At 48.0% G+C, this 27771-nt stretch overlaps 1 protein-coding gene across 2 annotated transcripts in view; it reads left to right on the top strand.

The window, feature by feature from the left end:
* Positions 1-13584: 13584 nt before the first annotated feature.
* CPPED1 (calcineurin like phosphoesterase domain containing 1) overlaps positions 13585-27771 on the top strand; it is a 97486-nt gene continuing 83299 nt past the window's right edge. For both annotated transcript variants that reach the window (XM_029949005.1, XM_029949004.1), the window contains exon 1: positions 13585-13771. In XM_029949005.1, coding sequence (XP_029804865.1) covers positions 13702-13771 — 70 coding nt within the window. In that variant the 5' untranslated portion in view covers positions 13585-13701. The remainder of the gene's footprint in view (positions 13772-27771) is intronic.

Genomic DNA, 27771 nt, shown 5'->3' with positions numbered 1-27771 from the left:
TTTTAAGTTTATTTATTTTTGAGAGAGAGCGAAAGAGAGAGAATGAGCATGAACTGAGGGAGGGCAGAGAGAGGAAGACACAGAATCCGAAGCAGGCTCCAAGCTCCAAGCTGTCAGTATAGAGCCTGACTCGGGGCTTAAACTCACGAACTTTGTGATCATGACTTGAGCTGCAGTTAGACACTCAACTGACCACCCAGGCGCCCCTTTTAGTCTTATTTCAAAGTTACCCCTAACTAAAATCCATGGGACTAGTTAATTCACCTACCCTGGATGGCTCTTTCTGCTTCCCACTCGTGAGATTAAATTTAAAAGAATAATACAGGGGCTCATTTGGTTAAGCGTCCAACCTTAGCTCAGTTAATGATCTCACAGTTTGTGAGTTTAAGCCCAGCATCAGGCTCTGTGCTGACAGCTTGGAGCCTGGAGGCTGCTTCAGATTCTCTCTCTGCCCCTCCCCTGCTTGTGCTCTGTCTCTCAAAAATAAACATTAAAATTTAAAAAAAATATAAAAGGATAATACCTTTTAAAAATATTTATTTTTGAGAGAGAGAAGGGGACGAGGGAGAAAGCACAGGGGAGGGGCAGAGAGAATGGGGAACAGAGGATCTGAAGCAGGTTCTGTGCTGACAGCAGACATCCCAACATGGGGCTCGAATTCATGAACTGTACAATCATGACTGAGCCAAAGTCACACGTTTAACCACCTGAGCCACGCAGGTCCCCCTGATAATACCTTTCCTAAAGACTGCTAGAGTTCGTGTTAGACTAACCAGATTAATCTTTCTGAGATGCAATCTGGTTAATTTGTCTGGGAAGGCAATAAGCGGAGGGGTTAACTATGGGCACCTTCAGAGTCTGAAACGACTGACTTCAAATCCTAGTTCTGCTATTTGATTGCTTTGACAGGCAGAGTCCAGAATGCCCAACAAGGATTATTACCACCTGGTATTTGTGCCCTGGCTTTGAGCGTGGGTTGGCCTGGTGACTTGCTTTTACCCAATAGAACATACAGAAGTGAGAGGTTGCCACTTCTGTGATGAGGCTCTGTACAAGGTATTCTGTGTCACTAGAAGATTTTCTCCTTTACTGGCTCTAATGGGAACAGGCACACCTATTGTGAGCTGTTGTGTTGGAAAGGGCGTGCGCCTAAGGACTGAGGCCAGCCTCCAGCCCAGTGCCAGCAGGGAGCTGAAGCCCTTAGACCAACAAGCAACCATGTAAGAGTTTAGCAGCAGACCTTCCCCAGTCAAGTCTTCAGATGAGACCCCAGCCCTGGCTAGCATCTGTGAGAGCCCAGGAGCAGAGTTTGTAGCTAAGCTAGGCCCAGACTTCTGCCCCACAGCAATTGTAAGATAATAAATAGTTGTTACCTTAAGCTGCTAAGCATGTAGTAATTTGTTCTGGAGGCATAGATATCTAATACAGAAGCTCTGCCTCCTGGGGTGAGCCTCCAAACGTCTCTGAGCCCAAGTTCCTCAACTGTAAGTCAGGGATGCCAGTATCTATTTTTCAGGGTGGCTGTGGAGAGTCCCGTAAGCTAAATGCTTAACATTATGGCCGGCGCCTTGTAATCATCGTTTAAATTTACTTTTATTTTATTGATAACATTTTGCTTTCACAAGGCACTCCAATCTCAGAAGTTAATTAGTGCAATGTACAGGAGATTAAAATAGATGAGCCAATTTTTTTCATGGGAATCACACTTCAAAAAATTCTGTTACAGTTGACGTGGAAGAAAGCATAGTTCAGATTTTTCCTTCTGAGTCTTGGGCACGGAGGGGTGGGGTAGGCAGTTGGGTGTCCATATGCCGGAGGATGGAAGGCAACTGGAAACAAAAGTTCCACAGAAAAATCTAACGAAGAGGGATGTGCACACACATGGAGGAATGAATTGATCTACTCGTGGCTTAGTTGTCAGGAGCTGGGGGCTTGTACTTGATGGAGGTACCGCGTTTCACAGGTGTGTACTCTTTAGCCAAATGGCTCCATTTCTAGGAACTTTTCCTGAAGAAACGATTGGAAAAGTGTACCAATAGGTTGAACTGCTCATTGAGACGTTGCTTAGAAATATTAGATTGGAATGTATAAAATTGCTGATATTTGACCATTTTGATATCTGAAAACAGCAATTTCATATAGTTCTATTGAGAAGAAGAGAGTTTGAACCAATCCCAGAGTAGAACTCAAATGGAACTGTGGAACAATGGCATTTTACACACACACACACACACACACACACACACACACACACACACACACACACTAGGTATAATGGCATCAGCATCAACTTAGTACGTGAAAACAGCAGCTTGAAAAATAGCATTATTTTATCCCCCTGAGTATTTTCATGGAGCTCTGAGGGTAATGAAAAAGACTTGGAACCCAACATATGAATTCTAATATTTTGGTCCTTACTTCCGACTCCATTGCGTTCCTCTGGACAGGGACTTCCTGACTCCTCTCATCCAACCAGAGAGAGGAGGACGGAAGTCTCTGATTGGTCACTTGTCAAGGATGAACTGCGCATGCGCACTTCCTCTGACTGGGTCAGCTTGGTGCTAGAGCTGGCCTCCCATTATCTGCTGTCCCGTCACCCAGGCAAGTCCAGCGGGGGCAGTTGCTGCCCCTGTTCTGAGATGCTGATCATTATCTGGCTAGGCAATGGCTGGGCATGCCTAATTCAGAGTCAGGAAGCATTAGAAAGCCCCCTTGGTTATCTACATCAACCACGTCCTCCATATTTGCTTGTATCAGAGATAAGAGATAGATTGATTTTCTTATCTATCTAGTAAAATATCCTTACATAGCTGAGATATTTCTTGGACCCCCCCCAAATCTCTCTACACACCACATGCATGTGCACATGAACATATTCATGTCGACATACTAGGGTTCAGATCTGTCTAAATTGATACCTGTATATCTACAACTATTTAGTGATGTCTGGGAAGGCTCAGATAACAAACAAGACACTCTCACCTTCTCTTCATTGCTTTACCACTTTGTAAAGATCCAAGCTTTATTGGGGCGCCTGGGTGGCTCAGTCGGTTGAATGTCCAACTTCCGCTCGGGTCACGATCTCACAGTTTGTGGGTTCGGGCTCTGTGCTGACAGATTCTCTCTCTTTCTCTTTCTCTGCCCCTTCCTGCCTCGTGCTCTGTCTCTCTCTGTCTCTCAAAAATAAATAGACATTAAAAAAATTAAAGTAAGACTTTATTAGGTTGTTAGACTTCTGCTGGGAAATTAAAGAAGTGCCTTAAATTTCACGTTACCATTTCCATCTTAAATTTCACACGTTACCATTTCCATCTTCCATAATACTGACTAACCCTGGTGGCTGGCAAAATGTATGAATAGAACATTAGCGAAGAAGGGTCGTACAAGGAGAAAATTTTCCTCAAATTCCACTTGCTGAAAAACTAATTCATTATCTCCCTGCTACCCCCAAACTGGCTCTGACTTCCAACTAACTTGTTCCAAGAACAGAATCAGCATTCCTTCTGTTTTCTCAGGCTAGAAACCCAACCCTTTGATTTTTGCTTTAGAGTCCCTGAATTCATTCTGTCACCAGGTCCTCTGTTTCATAGCATCTCTGTCCTACATTTTTCCCTTGTCCTTATGACTGCCAGAACTTTCCACCTAGACATTTCAGATTTCTATTGCTGTCTTCACATCTAGGTCCTTCCAACCAAAACCATGTCTGCCCATCTTTTTGTCTTAAAATAACTCGTCTGCCTAGGGTTCAAGGTTTTCCCCAATCTGGTGCCACCTGACCAGCTTTCCTCCTGACTTCCCAAGATGTTATTTCCTCCCTTCCCTTCCTCTCCTCACATGGTTTGTAACCCACACTCACCTCTAGGGGGAGCTCAAGACCCTCCTCCCTCACCTCGAGTTGATTTTGTTGCCCAAAGACAAGAAGGCCACATTAAAGGGTGAAGCTTTAGCAAAAAAAAATCAGAATTAAATTTTGATTCCTGGCCAGTTTCATCTACTATTAATACCGATGATATGGACAATCATAACAGGTACCAGTGTTTGGAGAGCTGACCATGTACCAGTGAAGGTGTTTCTCCTGCCATTTCTCATCTACTTCTTGCCAAAACTCTGTAGAAATATTCCTTTTTGAAAATGAGGACACTGTGCCTCAGTGGACACTTGGGGATTTGCCTGAAGTGAGAGGGCGAGTGAGATTTGGAGCTGAGGTGCTTTCCAGGTCTATCGCCTCTGGAGCCCAGGCTCTCCATCTGCCTATACAGCCCTGCTATGAATTATGGTGACAGGGCCCACGTCCAACTTCTCTGGGTCCTTCCTACCGCCTCAATGTTCTCATCTGTCAAATGGCAATAATACAAATCTGGCTTTGTTTTCTGGGGCTGCTGTAACACATTAGCACCAACGGGATGGGCTACAACAACAGAAATAGACTCTCTCTCAGCTCTGGAGTCTAGAAGTCAAAAATCAAGGTGTCAGCAAGGCTGTGCTCCCTGAGAAGGTTCCAGGGAATAATCCTTCTTTGCTGCTGTCTGAGCTACAGGCGGTTGGCTGCAGTCCTCAGTAATCTTTTGGCTGTCGATGAATCACTCCAATGCCTGTCACTGTCACCACATGGTCTTCTTCTCTGTCTCACAGTGTCCTCTTATAAGGACACAGGCCATCAGATTAGGGCTTGTGCTACTCCAGCCTGACCTCATCTTAAGTCGATTGCATCTGAAGGACCCTGTTTCCAAAATAAGGTCGCATCCACAGGTTCTGGGGAAACATGACTTTAGGGGGACACTTCAACACACAAGCTCTCAAGATGCTACTGAAACTTAAATGGGACCCTGTATTAAAAGGCATTCCAGTGAAGAAATGGGCAGAAGACCTGAATAGACACTTCTTCTAAGAGGACATCCAGATGGCCAACAGGTACATGAAACGATGCTCAGTGTCACTCATCATCAGGGAAATACAAATCAAAACCACACTGAGATACCACCTCACAATGGTCAGAGTGGCTAAAATGAACAAATCAAGAGACTATAGATGTTGGTGAGGATGTGGAGAAACGGGCACCCTCCTACACTGTTGGTGGGAATGTAAACTGGCGCAGCCGCTCTGGAAAACAGTGTGGAGGTTCCTCAAAATAACTATTGTTAAAACTCCCCTATGACCCAGCAATAGCCCTGCTAGGGATTTACCAAGGGGATACAGAAGTGCTGATGCATAGGAGCACATGTACCCCAATGTTCATAGCAGCACTGTCAACAATAGCCAAATCATGCAAAGAACCTAAATGTCCATCAACTGATGAATGGATCAAGAAGATGTGGTATATATATACAATGGAGTACTACATGGCAATGAGGAAGAATGAAATATGGCCATTTGTAGCAAAGTGGATGGACCTCGAGGGTGTCATGCAAATGAGATAAGTCAAGCGGAGAAGGATAGATACCACATGTTTGCATTCATAGGTCTAACAGGAGAAACCTAACAGAGGAGAGGAAGGGGTAAAGAGAGCTGGGGAGAGAGAGGGACACAAATCATGAAAGACTATTGAATACTGAAAATGAACCATGGACTGAAGGGGGAGGGGGACGGAGGAAAGGGGGTGATGGTCATGGTGGGGGGCACTTGTGGGGAGAAGCACTGGGTGTTACATGGAAACCAATTTGACAATAAACTATTTTAAAAAAGACATTCCAGGGCAAATTCCAGAAATGCAGGCTTAAAAGACACCCCCACCCCACCCCCGGTTGACTGATCCTGACTGCCACCGGGTTGACAACCACTCCCTAGACGAGTGTGGCCAGAGGTCCCAAGAGATGAAATCCAGTGCTGTTGGAGTGCTTCTGGATGCAGCCTTTACTTCTCTAGGACCTTAGGTCGGTAAAAAGTGGGCCAGCGCCTTGGAAAGACAAAACCCAGTAAGACTCATCAGATTCAGACTTGTGTGGAGTCGGTCTTCCTTGTGGGAAACAAAACATCGCTCTGATGGTGGCACACGCAGGATTTGACTCACTCAAACAGCGCCCAGCAGGATGAAGATGGAAATACAAAACAAAATCGGGGGAAGGGACAGGTGTCTGCAGTGTTTTCCACTGACTTTTAAGTTGGTCCCGAGCCTCCGATGGCAGAAATGTTATCCAGAGACGGCCAGGAACCTACTGCGGTGACGTTGCGTGGACACACGACAAATTAAAGAAAAGCAGCAAGGGAAGAGGCAGGTAGAATTCTGTTGGCATTCACTGCAAACCGACCCAGTGCTGAGGCACGTGGAGGCATAACAGGATTTGAACTCTGCCTTCAGGACTGTCGCCATTAGTAAGTTTAATCGAGGAGCAAATTTGATGCAATATAACGCTATTGTCTGAGGTTTTCCTATGTGTCAGGTCCGGTGCTGGATGCTGGGTTGCTTCCACTGGGGATACATACGTGCGTTGGGGAGTTTATATCCCTGCGTTCGGTTCATAATCCTTTAGGGAGCTTCCCAGGTGTCACCCACAACTGTTCCCAGAGGCGGGAAGAGGCCTCTCTAGGCTGGTAGGTGGAAGCGCTACTTAACTTATTTTGTTGTCAAAGTTTTAATAAGCAAAGGCAACTTGCTTTCAAGGCTTGTCTTGGGTGGCAAGATGAATGGGTCCCCACACTCACCTGCCAGATCTGGAAAGTTTATAACCAGACCCTCACCGGGGTCAGTCATGTGTACCTCGCAGGTTCCCAAGACCACATCAGCATCTCCAGGCTGTGTTCCTGGAGCAGTCTCTGAGAGCAGGAAAGGCAAGCAGAAGCCACGTTCCAAGGTCAGGGGAGCAGGTGGGGAGACTCTAGTGCCCGGGTCCAACTCACGAGGTCAACTAGCAGTGACATCGCTTTGAGAATATTCCCCAACACCGCAAGGAGGTCAGACTGTGCACTCAACATATAGTTGAGTCAAGAGGATCGGAGCTTTCGGGAAAACACTCATTCTTGTTGAGAAAGGGAAAAATGATTTTTCATGACAGGAAGTGAATAATTGCAAAATATCTAAATGGTTTGGGAGGCTGGGTTCATGATGCAGATGAAAATGAAAATGGGGAAGTAAGAGGAAAACCCTGCAATCATGCCAGAAGATTATTATTTACGAGGGGGTATTATTAGGCAACGTAGGGGGCATAAAAAAAGAAAATAAAATGGAAGAGCAAAAGCCAAAATGAAGACATTAAATTCAAATGTTTGGGGGTGCCTGAGTGGCTCAGTCAGTTAAGCTTCCAACTTTGGCTCAGTTCATGGGTTCTCAGAGTTCATGGGTTCAAGCCCCGCATCGGACTCTGTCAGGAAGCCCCACCTCTGTGCCCGAGAACCCCGAGTGCGCCTCCAACCAGGGACGTCTTTGGAAGCTAATCTGAGAGAACCCCCACAAGCTATTTATTGAGCAATTACTATGTGCTGTGAGATGTACTTTAAATATGCTAAGTCACCGAATCCTGCCAACAGCTCTGTAGGTAAACCTGATGGTGTTTACTGTGCAGGAGAGGGAATCATAGCTCAGAGAGGTTAAGTGACTTGCCTCAGGTCACAGAGCTGGGAAGTAGAAGGATCTTTACTTCAGGTCATGTGACTGAACAGCCTAAATGATTGCATTGAAACAGACACGTTTTCAAAGACTTCAGAAACTCTCAAAGCCAAGTAGGAGGCAGCAAGGAGACCCGGCACCAAATAGACCTGGAAATTGGCTCTGGGAGGCAGAAAGAGGGTGAAGGGGGAGGGGATGTGGTAAACGGTGGGGTGACTCCAGGCACAATTACTCAGCTTCCTTGAGACTCCCTAGTCCCAATGTTGAAATGGGGTGAAACTTGGGGCACCTGGGTGGCACATTGGTTATGAGTCCGACTGCAGCTCAGGTTTGTGAGTTCGAGCCCCACATCGAGCTCTGTGCTGACAGCTTAGAGCCTGGAGCCTGCTTCGGATTCTGTGTCTCCCTCTCTCTCTCTCTGCCTCTTTCTTGCTTGCACTCTGTCTCTCTCAAAAATAAACATTAAAAAAATTTTTAAATGAGGTGAAACTTTATTTTATTCGAGGGATAACAGCAGAGAAAATGCATGTAAAGGCTTGGCAGACACTCATAAAAGATAATTATACATGGCAACATACATAATGGTTATAGTTTCTTTCTAATAATAAAAACACAACCTGTAATCTATGCAACTCACCCAAGAGAGTTACAGTGATGTCTAAAAGGTCTCAAGGACGTGATTTCACTTTGACGCGGGGGGGAACATGGGTACGTACATCTGAAACATTTCCAAAATCCTCTAACACCTTGGGAAGGGGGAGATTATAGAGGTCCTGACAGTATCAGTGAAGTCAGTAAATTAACAAAACAAAACCAAACAAAACCAGTGACTTTTGGGGTCTGAAGTATTCATGTCATGTTGACCTGGTCCAGGTTATTTGTTTTCAGTTCTTAAAAAAAGATCAAGTGTGTAAACCTGACATCCTCCTGGACTGCCCTTTCCCTTGACCCCATACCATCCCCTGGCCCATCATTCCTGAGTCCCACCTGAAGAAGGGCAGGTCAAGTGGATAAAGGTGAGAGGCTTCTGGCACCCACGTTGCTGAGTCATTATATTGTGTCTCAGGTTTCCATGTATTGAAAATGTGCTGTATCCTTCCTTGTAGGATGACGATACCAACCTGAATTAAAGCCTCACTCTGGGGCTTCAACACTTCCAAAAAAGGCCTCTGACAAGCTGTGTGAGTCAGGGTTCTCCAGAGGAACAGAAGCAAAGATGTGTAGATATATAGAAAGAGATTTATTTTAAGGCATTGGCTCACACGGTGATGGAGGCTAAAATCTGCAAGGTGAGCCGGCAGCCTGGAGAACCAGGAAGAGCCGGTGCCATAGCTGAAATCCAAAGGCCATCTGCCGGCTAACTGACTACCTTCATGCTTGAGGAATCATTCATTTGTTCTATTCAGCGCTTCAACTGATTGGACAAGGCCCACCCACATTATGGATGCCGATGCGCATTCCTCAAAATCCACTGATTTAAATGTGAATCTCCTCTAAAGAACACTATCACTCACACACACACACACAACCAGAATAATGTTTGGGGGCTAGCCAATGTGACATAAAACTAATCATCACACAGTCCAATCAAGAATGACTACATCCATTAAAATCAAGCCCAAGCACTTTTCTCTAAATGAGGCATTGAGCTCTTAGGCACGCCTACCGGCTCCAGTCTGTAAACCAACCTGGCTCATCTGGATTCGCAAACCCAGGCGGATGAGAAACAGGAGAAGGAGGTAGACTGAGGACTTGCTACAGGCAGGTTCTGGAAACAGTGAGAAGTGACAGCTCCCAGCCTGACAGTGAGGAGGAGACAGAAAATCTTTAAAAAGTAGACGGAAGAACTATAAATGCTCATCAGCCTAGAGCCTTTGAGTGTGAAGACAAATTGTTCTCCTTGCTTCATGGAGTGAGGCTACTATAGAGCCCTGTACAGCAACTGGTGTTCTTAATTATGTACGTGAGTCTCTAAGTGACAACACATTTGGATTCGCTGTCACAAGGTACTGGATGGAAGAAAAAGGGCAGTTTTGAAAAGGTGGGGAGGAGGCATGGGACTCACTCGCTGCTATGCTCTCCTTCCCCTCACTCCCAACCCTCACTTGCTCATGGGGAATATAGTGCATTCTCTGTTGGCACTTAAAAAAAAATTAGCCACTCCACCTTTATCAGGGACCAGGGTGTCCAGATCTCATTTGAAGAAAACTATGCTCTTAATCCTTAAGGATTAAGTGATATTGATATGAGTGATATTGATACCACTCTTTCTCTGGAGATGGCCCTGATGCTTTCAGTCAATCTAAACATGTAATTTCTGGGGCACCTGAGTGGCTCAGTTGGTTGAGTGTCCGACTTCGGCTCAGGTCATTATCTCACGGTTCGTGGGTTCGAGCCCCGCATCAGGCTCTGTGCTGACAGCTCAGAGCCTGGAGCCTGCTTTGGAATCTGTGTCTCCCTCTGCCTCTGCCCCTCCCCTGCTCATGATGTGTCTCTCTCTGTTTCTCAAAAACAAATAAAAATGTTTTAAAAAATTAAAAAAATAAGCACGCCATTTATCTTCTGACTTTCAGAAAGCTGCTTCTTCAGAAAGAAGCACATATTCAAACTGGCATTGCAGCCATGCAAAGGGATGTTTGCTGGGGGCTTCTGAGAAAAAGGGACTTTTTTTCTTCTTCTCCCTAGATGTGCCTCATGAGAGTGTGGTCTGGAAGTGTTGTAGCCATTTTACTCCCGTGAAGGGGGAGGCTGGAACTTTCAAGTGATGGGAAAGAGTCCTCCGCATGGAGACTGAAGATAAAGCCAAAATTACAAAAGGCAGAGAGAAATTGGATTCTTTTAACAGCATATGATCAGCCTGATCAAACCCCACCTGAAGCTGCTGTAGGGTTTTTATCTGTATATGCCAATGGATTCCTTTTCTGATTAAACCAATTTGAACTCCTTTTTGGTTATTTGCTAAGACACGACACCAGACTGATATAAGAGGTGACTCCTGAAGGCCTAATCTTGAAAGAGAATTTTGACTAGAACAGAATGAGTTGAAGGGTAGTCTAACAACAATAATGACAATATTGACTCGGGAAAAAAAATGTATGAAGCACCTAGTATGTTCCACAAACTTCCCAGAGCTGCATTGACTTCTCACAGAAGCACAGGAGGTTGGTGCTATGATTATAATTTTAAATGAGGATGCTGAAGCTCAGAAGGGTTACATGACTTGCTCAGGGTTGAATTGCCCGGAAGTGGACTGGACAAGTCCAGCAGAACTGGGCCAGTTGCTCAGAAATATGTTCATCTCTTGCTGCCTCTCTGCCTCCTCTCACCTGCCGGGCAGACAGCTGAATAGAGGAAGGTATGAGCCGGAAGAGTGGGGTCAGGAAGGAGTAGAACCGCCGGCCTGTATAGTGATCAGGAGAGGATTGGGCAGGCAATGAGATAAGAGGCTACTGGGACTCAGCGGTGGACAGGTTTAGTTTGTAGCCATTACTTTTTGTTTTTTTAATGTTTATTTATTTTTGAGAGACAGAGCATGAGCAAGGGAGGAGCAGAGAGAGAGGGAGACACAGAATCTGAAGCAGGCTCCAGGCTCCATACTGTCAGCACAGAGCCCGATGCGGGGCTCGACCCCACGGACGGTGAGAGGATGAGTTGCGCTGAAGTCAGATGCTTAACCCACTGATCCACCCAGGTGCCCCTGGTTGTAGCCACTACTCTTACTTGGCGTTACGATGTAGTTCTGAGGCCACTCATCGTCACTACCAACGCAGCTACGGCCAACCACTGCCCAGGTTCAAATCGGGGTTATATTGCGAAGATATTTATAATCCATTTATTCATGTAGCAGCCATCAGAGTGTCTATGTCCCGAGAGCACCCTGCTTGTTGAGCAAGACTGTCACAGTAACGACCCTTGTGGACCTTAACAGTCGAGCTAGGGAAGACGTCAGAGAACAAATAATTACACCTGAAACAGATAATCATGTCTGCAAATAATCATCACCCACGGTGCTAGCACCCACCGTAAAAAGAGCTAAAAGAGACAAGAACGGAGGGTTCTGAAAAGAACGAGGGAGACCTGGTCTAGACAGGGAGAGTGTGTGCATGCGTGGGGGGTAAGGCTTCTTCCCTGAAGTGTGATTTAAGCAGAGGCCTTGATGTTTAAATGGGCACATGCATTCTAAGCAGAAAGAATTCCATGTGCCAAAAAACGTACTGGCTTTGCATGTGTAAGGAACTGAAACAGGACCGTTAGTGGGTGAGGGGTAGGCAGGGGCCGGAACTTGCAGGGCCTTGAGGCATTTAGTCATTCCCTCTTGGATGTTTCCTGAGTATCCTCCCCTGGGCCAGACTGTAAGCAGGGAATAGGGACATGGTGATTAATAATAATGATAACGATAATTCCCAATAGTCATTGAGTACTTACCATTTGCTATTAAAACTCTTGTCCGACATTGGAGGAAGAGTTGTCCTGGGCATTTTTGCGACCCAAAGAGTGCTTCCAAGGTGGGCAGCTAGTTAAAAGAATTTCCCAAACTTGGCAGATCAAAAGAACCCCTTAGGTTATATATGTTGGGTCCAGGAGTGAACAGTCAATAAAGAATTCTTGAGATGTCTTGGGTGCAAATAAGGAGGTTTTATTAAAGCACAGGGGCAGGATCCGTGGGCAGGAAGAGCTGCACTGGGGGTGTGAGGGGTGACTGATTATACACTTTCAAGTTGGGAGGGGTTTCGGAATAGCCTAAGTCTCTAAGTAATTTGGAAGCAAGTCTAGGACCTTGAGTGGCTAGCTGCTAAGATAAGGTCATTTACTGTCTAGTAAAATTTAGTCATAAGACTCTTCATATATATATCAGTGGGCCATATGCTTGGAGGATAATTGTTAACATATTATCTTGTGGAGGGGAAAGAGATAAAGGAGATTTCCAAAGGGATTTTTATATGTTAAAGAATTACAGGATCCTCGAAGTCGGTCTAACTTCAAGCTAAGGTTGCCTTTTGCCCTTAGCAAAGTATTAACATTAAGGCAGTCGAGTTCCTGAAGGAAGGTCACTCTGCCTGTCCCTTGATCGACTTCGAGGATCCTGTAATTCTTTAACATATAAAAATCCCTTTGGAAATCTCCTTTATCTCTTTCCCCTCCACAAGATGTGCGAATGGGCTGCAAGTTGCAAGACTGAATTTTTTCTACATTTCTTTTACCTTTGTTCTCTGCACCGTGAAGAGTTAAAAACCTTTGTCCTAGAGATTCAGTAGGTGCAAATTCTCCTGGGATTTGTGTTTAGAGCAACTGGAATGAACACTGGCTTAAAGTGTTTAGTGCAATGGCCTTTTATTTCATTAATTAATTTATTTTTTGCTGGACAGATCCTACTTTGGGTCGGAGGCAGCTCCACTACCTTGCACAAACTGTTCTACCTCTCTGAGCATCAGTTTCCCCTTCTGACAAACGCAGCTGAAGGCGGCACAGTTTCCTGGCGATGGCGTGCAGATTAAGTGAGCTAGAATAACTAACAAGCGATGATGACATTAACAGGATGATGGTGAAGACGACATCGAATGCCTCACGATCAGGTGTCCTAGATCACAGTTGTTGGCTTGAAGGACAGTCCTGAGACGGGGCCCAGTTCTGCCCTCAAGCTAGGGTTGCTGGATAAAATATAGGAGCCCAGATAAACTGGAATCTCAGATAAGCCACAAAAAAATTTTAGTGTAAGTATCTCCCATACATTGCATGAGATATACTTATACTGAATAATTTTGGCCTGAAACTCCAACTAACTGGGCGCCCTGTATTTTTACTTGTGAAACTGGCAATGCCCCCTTGGAGAAAGAAAGGACCCGCTTCCCGCCTCCCACTCCCTCCCCACCCCTCAGCCTCCAGCTTGAGCCCAGGAGCAACCCGTCTGCGCTAGCGCGCTGGCCTTAGTCCAGGCGCCTCCACTCGCCAGGCGCCCCAGTCGATCCCAGAGGGCCCGCTCACGCTTCCGCCCCGCTCAGGCAGCACTAGCGGCGCCCAGAGCGGCTGAGCCCCGCCCGCCCCACCCAGAGCAAAGGGCGCCACCCCCAGCGGGGCACGGACAGCGCGGTGGTTGGGTTGTGCGGCGTCCTGCTGTTCCCTCCTACGCAGGGTACTCGGGGGAAGCCGGACACTCGCTCGCCATGTCAGCTGCGGAGGCGGGGGGTGTTTTCCGCAGAGCCCGGGGCAGGACCCTAGACGCGTTTCCCTCAGGTACTGCTGGCCTTTCGCTCGGGGAGGGGATGATTTCAAGGCAGCGGAACCATCCGTCGGGGGAACCGTCGGTTTGGGCGCGCGCGCCTCTAGCCGGACCGCTTCGGGGGCTGCACCCAGAGGCTGGGGACCGCAATAGCGGCCGCACCGCCCGCACTCTGGGCTTCGAGCGGCGCTGTTGAAAGACGGGGCGGGGTGTTCGGGCGCTGGGGCCCCCGCTGGCCTTGACCTACCTTCCCTGAGAGAGAAGGAGTCGCAGGAAGGGGGCCAAACGTGCTTAACAGGAGTGGGGGGAGGGGTTCCAGCCCTGCCTCGCCCACGTCTCTCAGCAAGCCTTGGCCTCAGTTTCCCCACCTGCAAACCGGGAATCGTGACTGTGATCTTAACGTGCGGCGCCCGCAGGCGCCCGGTGCAAGTCAGAGGCGGTTGTTGCCAATGTGGTGGTTCGCCACCGAGTGCTTTATACTCCGCAGTCCCGGTTTCTCCCTGCGATAGGGGTCATCCACCAGATGGTGTATAGCGCCCATCGCAAAGCGGGAGGGCAGCCCAGCGTCGTGTCAGGAGTTAATTAGGTGCTTGGAGTTGGGATTTTTGTAAAAATGGATTAAAAAAAAAACTTGCCTTACGAGGAAGCGTTAACAAGTTTAAAGTACTTATGTAACTCAGTGTCCGACACAGCCTAGGTGCTAAGTGAATGTGAGCCCCGGAGCCATGAAGTCTATAGGGAGGTTTGTTCCTGGTGTCTTGCGCCTCCCTGGCTTTTTGCTGCCTGCAGGCAAGGATCCCTCCCACGGCACCAGTTTTGTAACCCCGGGGACATCATCCCAGATGCCCTGCATGATCGGGCCTGTGCTCACCTGATTTGTGCTTGTCAGCTCTCTCTCTTTGCCCGCTTCTCCTGTCCGCACTGGTTTTTCTTGAAGGCCTTTCTGTCCTCAGCTCCCGTAGCTGACAAATAGCTGAGCCGGTGGGCCTGTCCCCATTCTCAACCTTCAAACTCCGTTTTAAAATTTCATCACTTTCCCATGTCAGATTACCCCCCCCCCCCCCCCCCCCCCCGGCTGCCCTAAAGTAGATTCCTGCTGTCCTAAAATCTTGTTCTTTTCTTTCTTTGCAGCTCTTGGTGGGGAGTGGCAGGGTTTTGGAAGGGTGTGTGGGGCCAGAGAGACAGCTGGGGTGCATTTGGGGAAAATACAGTTCGCTATGGTGCCCATTCTCTAAATACTTTACCATTCCTTTTTTTGCCCAGCTTGAGGATTTTGAGATGTATCTGTTTTGATAGAAGTAGGTCTAGTTCACTCATTTTCTTCCAGGGCAGTATTCCACTGGCTGTATTACCTGCTTTATGCATTCTGTTGCTGGATATTTGCGGAGTGTATTCTGAGGAAGGGGTGTGTTCTCCGATTGAGAAGGATGAATATGAGACATTAGGCCCACAAAAGGGGGGAAATAGTATGGGGGGGCGGAATGTTTCATGAGGTGGTGAGTCATTGAGTTTTGTCTTTACCTAATAGAGTCTCAAATAGATTTAAGCCTCATGTGTGCAAAAACAAGGACATGTTATCAGATTTCCATTTTGGAAAGACTTTCTAAAAAGAATTGCTGTTTGCTTATTTTTTTTAATTACAATTTTTTTTTTTACATATATTTATTTTTGAGAGACTAAGAGAGACAAAGCACAAGTCGGGGAGGGGCAGAGAGAGAAGGAGACACAGAATCACAGGCTCCAGGCTCTGAGCTGTCAACACAGAGCCCCATATGGGGCTTGAACTCACAAACCGTGAGATCATGACCTGAGCTTAAGTCGGACACTTGACCAGCTGAGCCACCCAGGCACCCCGGAGAATTTCTGTTTATGAGGAACTTGGGGTGCAGTCTGATTGCAAGCTGGAGCCCAGGAACCCGTCTTGCGTCAGCATTTCAACAGCACCATGTTGTTCGCTTTGGATGTGTTTACCTGTGGTCGCTGGCGGTGTGTGGGATGGGGGAGGGCTTCTGCTGGAGATGGTGGGGGTACTGAGGTGTCAGAGCTGACCGACCCACTGATGCCGCCACAGGGGGGACAGAGAACAAGAGAGTCATTGACCTGGACAAGAATGGGGGGGTGGGGAGAGAAAGCCTCAGAAGAGAAAATGGCAGGATACGTACCTTGCTGAGGTAGGAAGAAGGAAAGTGATCCTGGGCTTCCCTTAACCCCCGTGGGCATGCTTACTGTGGACCATTTAGTGCAAGGCTTTTAGAGGCCCGGCCTTGGAATGCCTGATCTTGTGGGTTCACTTCACTGGATGCTGAACCCCTAGTCCACCCGCAAGGTGCCTCCATTGCTCCTACAGCGTTTTCCCCACCTCCTCATTTCCTGCTGGCAACTTTGGGAGATGCTTTTCGAGGGTCCCATGCCAGTCCAGGCTCTGTGGGAATAGGAAGCCACAAGCTGGTAGAGTTGGCCCAGAGCCAGTCTGGGAGGACAAAGGGAAGGCACTGGCTTTTCCCCCGTCCCTTGCTCAAATCCACCCTCCCCGTGAAAGAAGCTTGGTTTATTCAAGCCACACTGCCTATAATCTCAGCCCTGATAACCCTCTTAACTTGCTCCTTGAAGTCCCTTCCAGCATTAGCTAAACCGTTATTTCTCAGGTGAAACTGAAACTGTCTTAGCCCATTCAGGTGGTCCTAACAAAGCCCCGAGACCAGGCAGCGTATCAACCACAGACACTTACTCTTTGCCGTCCTGGAGGCTGGAAGGCCCGAGATCAGAATCCGTGTGTGGTGCCCACGTTCCTCGTTCATAGATGACCGTGGTCTTGTCCCCTCACGTGGTGGAGGTGGGGACCGAGCCCTGCTGGGTCTCTTCATAAGCATTAATCTCGTCACTGGACCTCATCTTGTCCCTAAGGCCCTACCTCCACATGTCATCACATCAGGGGTTAGGTTTCAACATAAGAATCTGGGGGGTGGGGCACACAAATGTGAAGACCACTTCGCTCCTGGTGGTTTGCATGAGGGGTGATATTCTGGTGGTGGTGACGTGAGGCCTGGCTTCCGTCATCCATTCCCTGCTCACATCACCTGCTAAGCCCTTTCGACAGATGTTTATAAAAAGTAAATTGTCCCTGTCGCCTTGGAGAAGGTTCACGTTCCTCGGGCATGTTCACATATTCATTTTAATTAGCCAAATTGGTAATTATATTTCTTTGACATGCATCCTAATGAAGACTACTTTCTCCTAGCAAATAATTGTTTTTCTGAAAAATTTATGACATCTGTTTTGAAGCACTTCTAAAAGAGAGAAATATCAAGATAAAAGAGGTTTACAAATTACCCATCTCTGTTTTCAGGTCCTAAAGTGTTTTTTCTTTTTTCCCCCCCAGTTCATTTTATACCAGAATATGTTCCCTCTTAGAGATTAGGGCTCTTTGGTGGTTTTCTTAAAAAGATTATGTCCCTACATATTTTATTTATTTACAAAATTTTTTTTAACATTTATTTATTTTTGAGAGACGGAGAGTGAACGGGGGAGGAGCAGAGAGAGAAAGAGACACAATGCGAAGCAGGCTCCAGGCTCTGTCTGAGCGAGCCGTCAGCACAGAGCCCAATGTGGGGCTCGAACCCACAAACCGTGAGGTCATGACCTGAGCCGAAGCTGGACGCTTAACCAACTGAGCCACTCAGGCGCCCCTGAATTAATTTTTATGTATGGTGTGGGGAAGGGTCTAATTATTAGAAAATTTCCTTTTATGTTTTTTCTTACAGTAGAAACCTAGTCATTGGTCAGTGAATAGAAAAACATAGCTAAACAGGGGAATTTAAAAAATTACACAATCTTTTAACATTTCCTTTTAATGTAAACTATAAATGTACATCCATTTACCATTCTTTTGAGGTCGCGCCAAGGACTTGTCTTGAAGTATGGGCTTACAGATGGGCCTGCCACGGAGCCCTTCATGCAGAAACAGCATCCATAATGAATCTTTTCCAGTTTGGGTTTCTTCCAATGGAGTAGTCCGTTAAGAATCCCTCAGAAAGCACTTGGAGTGAAGAATTCTTTTAGGTTTATATTTTCTTTTCCCTCTAATCTTTTACACTTGCCTGCACAACACCTAATTCAACAGTGCTTTATTTTTACCAGCTTGCCTTTGACTGAGTCTCCCTCTGTCTGAGCTTTCTTAGAAACAACCCTTTTTACAATTCATACTTCTCTGGTTTACATGTTCAATTAAGTGACTTAAAAACAAGCGTTAGCACGCACGGGGTCGGGGCCGGCGCCTGGTGGACGCACGGAGCCCACGTCTTGAGGGACCTGGGTTGCCAGGCCACGCCTTTGCAGAGGGCATGCCACGTGTTGGTAAATCTGGAGGTTTGCTAAGAGAGCGTCTGTTTCCCCGAGAGGACTGACTGGCAGCTTTTTATATTTGTGAAGCATATGATTTTTAACTTTGCCAAACCCTACAATCACTTACAGGCAGTAGTGTTTTCCACTTTTGAAACCTGGTCGGATACGCAGCGAGACAATCAGGAACTACCCGTTGAGTGAAAGAATGCCCAGAGTCTCCGTGTCCCCTTGGTTAAAAGAACAACAACAACAAACCCAGTCAGGCTAATGTTGTAGGTCCCCGTTTGTAAACCGAAGGCAGAGTGCTGTGAGGACGTGTGCCTTGGCTTCATTTACATGAGGGTGCTGAGACACTTCGGTGATTTTGGGTCCTAAACTAGGAGCTGGGAGGGCTGAGAAGGGGACACAGCGCTGCTGGTGCTTCGGCCTCGTCACCAGCGCATCCTGGAGTAAGCCACAGCTCTTTGTCTCCTGCCCAGTCTGCTCCTTCTCCAGTCTTCCCTCAACTCCTGTGCAGTCATAAGCCTAGGCGTCATTGCTGACCTCTCTTCTCCCCCTGTCTCCACGGCCCTGTCCCTGCAGCTCAGAGCTCCCTTGGTTGTGTCTGTCCGTTCCCTTCCCAGCTCCCAGCGCTGTGACCCCCAGCCACTCACATCTCTCGCCCCAGTGCCTCCAGCAGCCTTCTGCGTCCACCCCTGCCCCAACAGTCCATTCCGTGTACGGCATTCAGAGCCATCTCTTTGAAACAAGAATTGGGTCTGTCAGAGACACAGAGCATGAGCAGGAGAGGGGCAGGGAGAGAGGGAGACACAGAATCCGAAGCAGGCTCCAGGCTCCAAGCTATCAGCACAGAGCCCAATGCGGGGCTCGAACCCATGACCTGCTAGACCATGACCTGAGCCGAATTTGGATGCTTAATTGATTGAGCCACTCAGGCGCCCCTCTTCATGCAGCATTTAAAAAATACCCATGCTGATTCTCCCATTCTCAGTTAGGGCCCTGCTATTCCCCTACCCTCCTTCTTTTCCTTTACCACACTTACTACAACTTAATAGTTGTGTATTTATTCCTGTGACATTCATGTCTTTTCATGCCTCTAGATGATACATTCCTGGAGGCCCAGAGACTCAGACCTAAGACAGTGTCAGCAGTGGTGGCCACTCAGTGACTGTTTTTTATATAAACAAATGAGTAAATATGAACGAATACACTATCCCCTTGATCACATTCCTGTGTCTGTCTAACCCACTGCTTACACCATGGATCCTCTGGACAAAGCAGAAACCAGGAATTGAATCGATTTAGAGGATCCCTTGCAGACCACGCTAGGTGGCCCTGAGGTTTGTGCGCTGCTCAGAGCTGTCTGCTGTAGGAGGTTCTTGTTAGCAGGTGGCCGCCCTGTTGGGTCTGCGTCTGCCCTGAGGGAGGGTTGCCTTCTGCGTCCCGAGCCTCTGTTTGCCAGCCTTGTGCCTGCAGACACTGGTGCCCCGAGAGAGCGCCCACTTCCCCTTCTCCCCGGAGCACCCCCGGCCTGCAGCCGCCTGCCCTGTCAGCACGGGAGTGTGGGTGATGGTGGGCAGCCAGTCCTGGCACACACCCTCCCCCAGGAGGCAAACCCCCGATGGACTTCTGCTTTGGAAAAGGGGAAGAGGTTCCAGAAATGTCTTCTTTCCCCTTTAGCTCTTGTCCAGAACAGCATCGGCTGAAGCCAGGGATGCTGGGAGCCCCCCGGCCAGGGAGTCCTGGCCCGTCTGCCTTTTTACTTCCCTGCAGGGTTGCAGATAGAGATTTCCGCAGGCCCTTTATCCCCCAGTGGCAAATTTGGCAGCCAAGCTATGACTCCAAAGCTTTTGTGTGTCCCAAAAGGTACCTTTGCAGGGCGCCTGGGTGGCTCAGTCGGTTAAGCGTTTGGCTTCGGCTCAGGTCATGATCTCACGGTGCGTGGGTTTGAGCCCCGCATTGGGCTCTGTGCTGACAGCTCAGAGCCTGTAGCCTGCTTCGGGTTCTGTGTCTCCTTCTCTCTCTCTCTCTGACCTTCCCCTGCTCATACTGTCTATCTCTCTTTCAAAAAAAGAAAAAAACATTAAAAAAAAAAGGTACCTTTGAATGCATTTAGGCAAAGAAAAGAGAGGCTGGATAAATTCACCTCGCTGCTTAGGAAAAGTAATGGAGACATATGGCTGTCACAGTTAATTGTTTGGGGGAAGGAGGGGACCTGAGGGGCACAGTTATGTTTAATAGCTTCGCATATTCACCCTTCTACAGTGCCCAGTTCAGTGGCTGGTAGTCTGTTCAAAAGAGTTGTGTGATCACCGCCACCGTCAATGTTAGGACATTTTATCGCCGCAGAAAGAAGCCCCGCACCCCTCCGCCACCACCCCGCCCTCCTCCAGCCCCGGATGACCACTGATGGACGACGCTATTTAATCGGGCGTAAGTCCTGGCAGTTTTCCAGTCGGGATACTTGGATTGTTAAACCAGAAAGAGTCCCCAAAGTGGTGAAGATTGTTTTGCTACTCTTGTGTTGTTGTCATACGTAGCCGCTGAAATAAGATTCATCCTCAGAGAAGATGAGGGGTGTTGCTGAAGGCAGTTTGCTTGTGACTCACTGTGCAGATGGCCACCGTGAGGAACTGTAAAAATTGCATTTCATTGGCATTTGCTCTTTAGCCAGAAAGCCTCCAGACAGCTGTAAAGCTACCCATCTCTGCTGTTTTGTAACCCAAGCCGTATCTCCAGTATGTGGAGGACGGGATGTGAAGATCAAAGCATGTGATTGCGTGTGTGTGTGTGTGTGTGTGTGTGTGCGTGTGTGTGTGTGTGTGCGTGCGTGCGTATCATCAGATATCTTCCGCGCCCCACTGTGTGTGGGGGCATAAAGACATGGGCGGACTTCGTTGGCTTTGTCTCTGCTAAGACCAGGGTAGGAGTTACCCAGAATAAGAGTCGTGATAACGGAAACTCACACCTGAGAGCCTGCTGTGTGCCAAGTGCGCTTGCTTTTCCTGTACTAACTTAGGAATCCTTCACAACAGCCCTTTCGAGAGAGGTGTGTTCTTACTTTGCAGGTGAGGAGCCTGAGGCCCCAAGAGGTTAAGAGATGGCATCACGTGACATGGGTGGTCAAGGGCGGACGTGAGATTTGAGTCTCAGCGTCTCGGTTACGCTGGCAGCAGGTGAGGGCTTTGGGAGATGGAGGCCCCAAGCGGCGCCTGGGCTCATGCCCTGGCCCGCACCCACAGGTCCTGCATTTGCATTTGCTGCGGATGTCAGGGGCTGGTCCTGGCCCGGGGGTGTCCCACAGCTGCCCTGCGTCCGGCTCTGGCCGTCGTCTGGACCTCAGCTGTCGCGCTGCCTCCCTGCTTCAGGCAGCCACAGCCTTCCCGCCCAGCTGTCACTGTCTGTGGCCGCGCACCTCCCTGCCGCTGGGGAGGGTGGTCTTAAGGATTGGGACCCGTGGCTGGCTCACAGTTGAGCGTCCAGAGACTGGTGTGGCACCTGTCACGTAGCGGGCACCAGGAGAGGGAAGGGCTGTGTCGGCTTGCAGTGGACGAAGGTAGGCTCTGGGCTGGGCTGGGGGGGGGTGGGGTCGCAGCAGAAAGGGGAGCGTCCCCCCAGGAAGGAGTGGGAAAGCGGGGCGTGGGTTTGAGGAGCAGCTAAGGGGCCGTCTGGGGGGACCTGCGGCATGTTTGCTGTCGGGTTTCTCGATGTCACGGGGACGTTAGGGGCCGGACCACCTGCCGCTGCCTGTGTGACACGGGACGCTGGCCTCTCCACTGAACCAGGCGCCCCCCAGGGGGTCAGAATCATCCCTGGGTGATAGCCACCAGTCTGGGGGGGGCAGTGGGCAGGTTAGCGGCAAGACCCTCACACTGCACTTCAGGCCCAACGGCAGGAATGCATGGAGGTCTGTCGACCTCTTCATTTATCCTCTTCAGTCACCGGCTGTGTCCTAAGCACCCCTCACATGCCAGTAACCCAGTGATCCATGCTGACACTACGCCGGAAAGGGAACGTGGCCTTTCCTCATGGGGGTTAGAGCGTGGTGACCCTTCAGCAGGGGAGCTTGATGATCAGCATAAGCATTTTAGGAAGAGTCACGGTGGCAGCCGGAGGGGGAGCACTGCGTGGGGAGCTCCTGGTGGCCCCGGGTGGGTGGTGGAGCCCTGCCCCAAGGCGCTGGGGCTGCGGAGGTCAAGGGCGTACTGCGGCACGCCACAGATGAGGGTGCATCCACCCGGGAGGCTGAATGGCCCCAGTGGCACCCAATCCTATCATCCATACGTTGGTGGACTGGGGACCATGGTGGCAAACTCAGGGCCATCAGGGTAAGAAGGGAAGGTGACGAATTTGCTCGTGGGAGAGTTGAAGGTGCTGCTGGTACAAGCCGGAAGCTTGGACATACCCAGAAAAGCAAACATACTACTTTCTACTCCCTCTTTAAGTCAGTTCCATGGCTTTCTAGTCATACGGAGAAATGTGGCCCCTCTGGTCCCAATTCATGTATGATTTTGCATCCGAGAATTGGCAGGAGTCCAGAATTGAACTTTCAAATAGTCTTATGATGTAGTGATACGGCGTCATAACCATCAGACTGCCTGCTCATCAGACTTCTCAACCAGTATCTTCCAGAACGGAAACGAGATTTAGAAAATGAGATGTTGCTTTATGAAAATTAAGTTACCTGTGAAGTAACACGTTTAGCACGTCAGGAGAGCACAGACTGTCACAGCGTTAGGTATTAATTAGCGGCACGACTGCCTCGCGCAGACCTTTTCCTCGTAGGGTGATGAAAATCGTGATTCATTTGCTTTCGGGGGTGCATTAATTATAATTAGTCATTGATTAACTGGTAATAGTGAAAGGATCAATGAAATTTCTAATCCTTGGTATATGTTAAAAAGTCAGCTTTCATTAACAGTTGACAGATGTGCCTGAAAGGGATAATAAAGGTGAAGGAGAGGAAGTGTATTGGCAGAGGCAAATCCGAGACAACATTTAGTCCCCGATGTTAGAAGTGCCAAGTGCAAAGAGAACTTTGATACGAATATCTTTTGGGTGGGGTACTGGCATGTGAACAGTCTTGTAGGAAGGCTTAGTGGGGAGGCATTGTGCGAGTTTTTAAAGGTCTCTAAGATTCTGCTTTGTGTACAGTTGATTTGTACCCAGTAATGCTTAGAAAAGACTCACAGTCCTTTACTGTCTATAGTTTAATACCACCCAAATCCACTGTCTTTTTATTCCTCAGTTTTGAAAGACCGTTTTCTATGACCGTCTCTATCAGTTAGCAGAAATCGGGACGTGGCCAAATCTTCATACTCTGTACACAACGGCTGAATCAAATTTCTCTCTAAGGCCAGTTTTTCCTTTACTAAAGTGTTCTTAAATTAATTTATATTTTTTAAAATGGAACTTTGATTTGATTTAGGTATGGCACTATTCATTATGGTAACTCAGAGCTTCTTTTTCCTGGCACATCGTTTGCCAGACCTCGGCCCTCCTGGCTACGTAGGTCTTTTGTATGTATAATCTCTCCTGTGTGACCACCTGCCTGGAAGTCAGGGCTCTGTGGCATAACAGATTCTGCCTCTCAGCCTTTGTTAGAGCTCGAGCAAGGTACTTAACCTTGACCTTGCCAAGTCTCCTCATGCGTACCTCTAAGCAAAATGGGAGAGTTACATAGATATGGGCCAAGTGTGGGACCAAGTGTGGACCGTGGTGAATTTGAGAGCACACACCCCCTTTGATGGGCAGCCACTACTCAGCCCAGCCAGTCAGCAGACTCCAGTTGGGTCTGGTTTGCCCACATTTTCCAAGAGAATCCAGAAAACCAGGTATCTGGATGAAACTCATGAATTTAAAATGTTGGCAACAAATTCAAAATTTTATAACTACTACGTGGGCCAAACAAAACACATCTGCTAGCCAGACCGCATCCAGAGACCTGGAGTTTGTCATCTCTGGAGAAAATCACCAATTAGCATCCCCTAGAAGATGGATGTTCTGGGCTCTAGCCTGTACCCTGAATCAGCCCAATGCTAGTGGCAGGAACTGTGAGCCTCACATCCTACTGGGGAAAAACCTGCCAGCATCATCTTTGTGTACAGCTTTCTTATTTACCAAGACGGTCCATTCAAAGGAAACTTTTTGGAGATAAAAATGTCTTTATGGAGGTGGACAGCTTGCAGCAGTCCAGGGCACATTCCATCTCCGTTTTGGCTCCGTCCTCTCCAAGCCAACCCTGCAGCACTGAGATCCTGGATTAACTGTGTGGTCTTGAACTTGAACTGTGAGTAAGATTCCTAGCCAGACCTCAGTATCCCCTGTTGGCTAAATGAGAGGGTTGCTAATTCTGCAAGACCCTCCCACACCGAAAACTTCCAGTACTTTAGTGGGGAAAGGATGGCGTCTATAAGGTAGACCTTCAGCCTCCCTGGGAGGGCCTGCAGTGCGTGGGCTCCCACAGCTCAGTGCAGGAGGGTCAGGTGTAAACGCGCGGCCATGTGAGGCTAGGCCTTGTTTAATGTCACCCTCTGTGGCAGACAGGCGCTCCGAGGCCCCAGGTGATCCCCGTCTGCCAGTATTCGAGGCCTCTGTGATCCTCTGTCCTTGAGTGTCGGCTGCCCTCCCCACTTGATTGTCATGAACAGAACACAGCACAGTGATGCGGCATCACTTCCGTCACCAGGTTACCTAAGCTCGTAACTTCCCTTGCTAGCAGACCCTCTCCCTTGCTGGCTCCGATGAGGCCAGTTTCCCTGTTACTAGCGGCCAGGTTGCAGACGCCCACGTGGCAGGGAACCGAGGGTCGCTTCTGGTCTACAGCCAGCAAGCAGTCTAGTCAACAGCCCCAAAAGTGAGCTGGGAAGCACACCCTGCCCCGTGTGTCTTCGTATGAGACCTCGGCACTGGCTGACAGCTTGCGAGAGACCCTGAGCAGAGCACCCAGCTAAGCCATGCCTAGACCTCACCCCACAGACGCTGAGGTAGTGAACGGGAACTGTTTCAGGCTACTACATCTGGGCTCTTTCGTTACAACAGCAGCAGGTGCCACACCAGCTCTTCGGATTTGTTACAAAAATTCACACTGAAAAAGTTCAGTTCACTGTGAACATTCTTGTTTATAGAGGATTTAGGTGTTTTAGTTAAATACATGTATACTTCATGATGTATTAAATGTAAGTACCCTATAGACATTCCTCGAAGTTTGTGTCAGATGTTTCAAAAGATCATAGTCTTGTTTGGGTACCACTGAGCTCAGAAATGAGGTCTTAGTTTAATCAATTCACTCTATCTTTTAATGCATTCATTCTACAAGTACTCAAAATTTGACCTTGGCCTTATCATAGGCGCCAGTCAGGGTCCCTGCCCACATTCTTCGATCGATTTTGGAAATTACTGAACTGGACACAGACAGGGACCTCAAAAGGAATAGGAAAATATGCAAAACAATAACAAATCCTCCAAGCCGTTATTTCAGTTGAGGGAAACCAAAATCACTTTGCACCTGTTTCTGGTCAAACACATCAGGCAGTTCGTTGATTAGTTGCAGGTCCGTGTTCTCAAACTTGGATTTGCATACAGATCACGTGGAGATGTATTAACATGCAGACTCCGCCTCAGTAGGCGGCAGGTCTGGGGTGGGCTTGAGCTGCGGTCTTTCCAGCAAGCTGGCAGGTGGTGACTCTGAGGCCAGGCCAAGGCCTAGGCCCAGCCCCGCCCTTCGTGCTCGGAGCAGCATGCTTTATTGGCGCTCTCCTGCCGAATGCACCTTCTCTCTCCCCTCAGTCACCACTTCCAGCAGTTTTGCTTCTCTTAGGGGGTGTGGGGGATATCAGGCATTTGCCGTTTAACCCAGCAGTCTCATAGTTAAGTTCTTTGACTAGGAAAATCAAAACAAAACCAAAAAGCCTGCTGGGTCCCCAAGTATATATGTATTTTTTTTTTTTCAGTAATAGAAAATGCTCTTGGAGTGCTTCAGGAATGGACCTCAGTACCTCTGAACTTCCGTGGCTCGAACTGCTGGAACAGTGGTCTCTGGGAGTCTGAAGAGAGAAGCTGGTCCGTGCCAGGGCCAGACCTGTGCCCTGCAGGGGATGGTGTGGCAAGCTCTCCCCGCCTCCTGTAGATGCCACGTGATGCCCGTGCCCTCCCCTGGGCGTGATTGTGGACTTTGGCAAAGTAGTTTAAGGCACACGTTGTTAAGCCTTCCCTTCCATAATGTAAACATCTGTCCCTCTTGAGGGATGTGGGGAGGTATAAATTTATAAAAGTTTCCTCCCTCTACAAGTACACATTATAAGTCTCAAATACCCTTAATTCAGCCTTGGTTAATATATTACGATGAGGCCAAAGACCACAAGCTTCTGTCACAGAACTTCAAGAGGGACCCATGTGCTTTTGAGAATGCAGAGCTCCGAGTCGACAGATTGTCCTTATTACATAGGTAAGGCAGATGGAATAGTGATAGGTGAGCTGTCATTTCAGGTCACATCTACTTATTTTGTGCCTTGTCATCATAAAATTGCGATTCTAGCTAAGATTTTACTAGGTAAACAAATAATAATGAAAGATTTAATACCTCCAAGGACTATTGACTTTTTGAGACGATGACTATTTGTTGTAGGAAACTATATTTGTGAAGACGTTTGCTGTAGAAAACTGTTCCTGATTTCTGTTTGTTTTAGGATATTGATTTATGCACCAACCTTGGGGTGATGATCCCCTCCCTGATCTGGCTCTGACTCATTTATCCAGTTGAAACAGCTCCGCAGACTGCCTCAGAAAGAGGAAGGTAGCTAAAAGCTTTCAGTGTAAAAAGGTTATTATTCAAGGAAAATCAGTGATTGATGCTAACAATTGACTTTAAAACACAAATGGGGATCTCATCTATTTTTTCCGTGACCCCAGCCTTCAACTCTTGAAGAAGTCTGCCGACTCTGCGTCTTTAATGCCTGATCCCTCAGGATCTATTATTACTTTGTAGCAGGTGACCCTGAAACTTGGCAACTCGAAACAACAAATGTTCATTGTCATCTCACCGTTTCAGTGTAGAATCCGAGCGCTGCCTAGCGGGACAGATTCTTCGGATTCTCATGCAGCAGGGTCTCCAAACCCCAGGGTTCAGGCACTGTGTCAGCCGGGGCTGTGGTCTCACTTGACGGCCCCACTAAGGGAGAATCCTTTCTTCCAAGTTCGCCCACGCGGTTGTTACTTGGAGGGCCTCCATTCTTCATGGGCTGTTGCCTGAGCTCCTTATGATGTTGGCCTTTCTGTAGGGTGAGTCCCTGCACGGCAGCCCTTTTTGGTCCACGGTGGGGGCTCTGAGAGAAAGCGAGAGAGAACGAGCAAGATGGAAGTCATGGTCTTTTTCTAGCCTAGTGTCTCTCTTTATCTTTTTAGCCATTTTATTGAGGCATGGTGGACCTGTAAAAAGCTGTCTATGTTTAATGTGTACAACAGTCCCCAAGGGTTTGGGAATAAATACACACCTGTGGGGCCATCCTGCTGTCAAGGTCCTGGACATGCTCCTCTCCTTCCGAACCCTTTATTACCTTATTATTATTATTATTATCTTTATTATTATTACCTTTATTACCTTTAAACCCCGTTTTACCATTATTATCATTATTATTATTTGTGTGTATGCTAAGAGCACCTCAATTAGATTCTA

Source organism: Suricata suricatta, chromosome 8 (genome assembly GCF_006229205.1).
Source record: "Suricata suricatta isolate VVHF042 chromosome 8, meerkat_22Aug2017_6uvM2_HiC, whole genome shotgun sequence".
Classification (NCBI taxonomy): Eukaryota; Metazoa; Chordata; class Mammalia; order Carnivora; family Herpestidae; genus Suricata; species Suricata suricatta.
The sequence above is the reverse complement of the archived record's forward strand: the minus strand, read 5'-3'. Positions and strand labels throughout refer to the sequence as shown.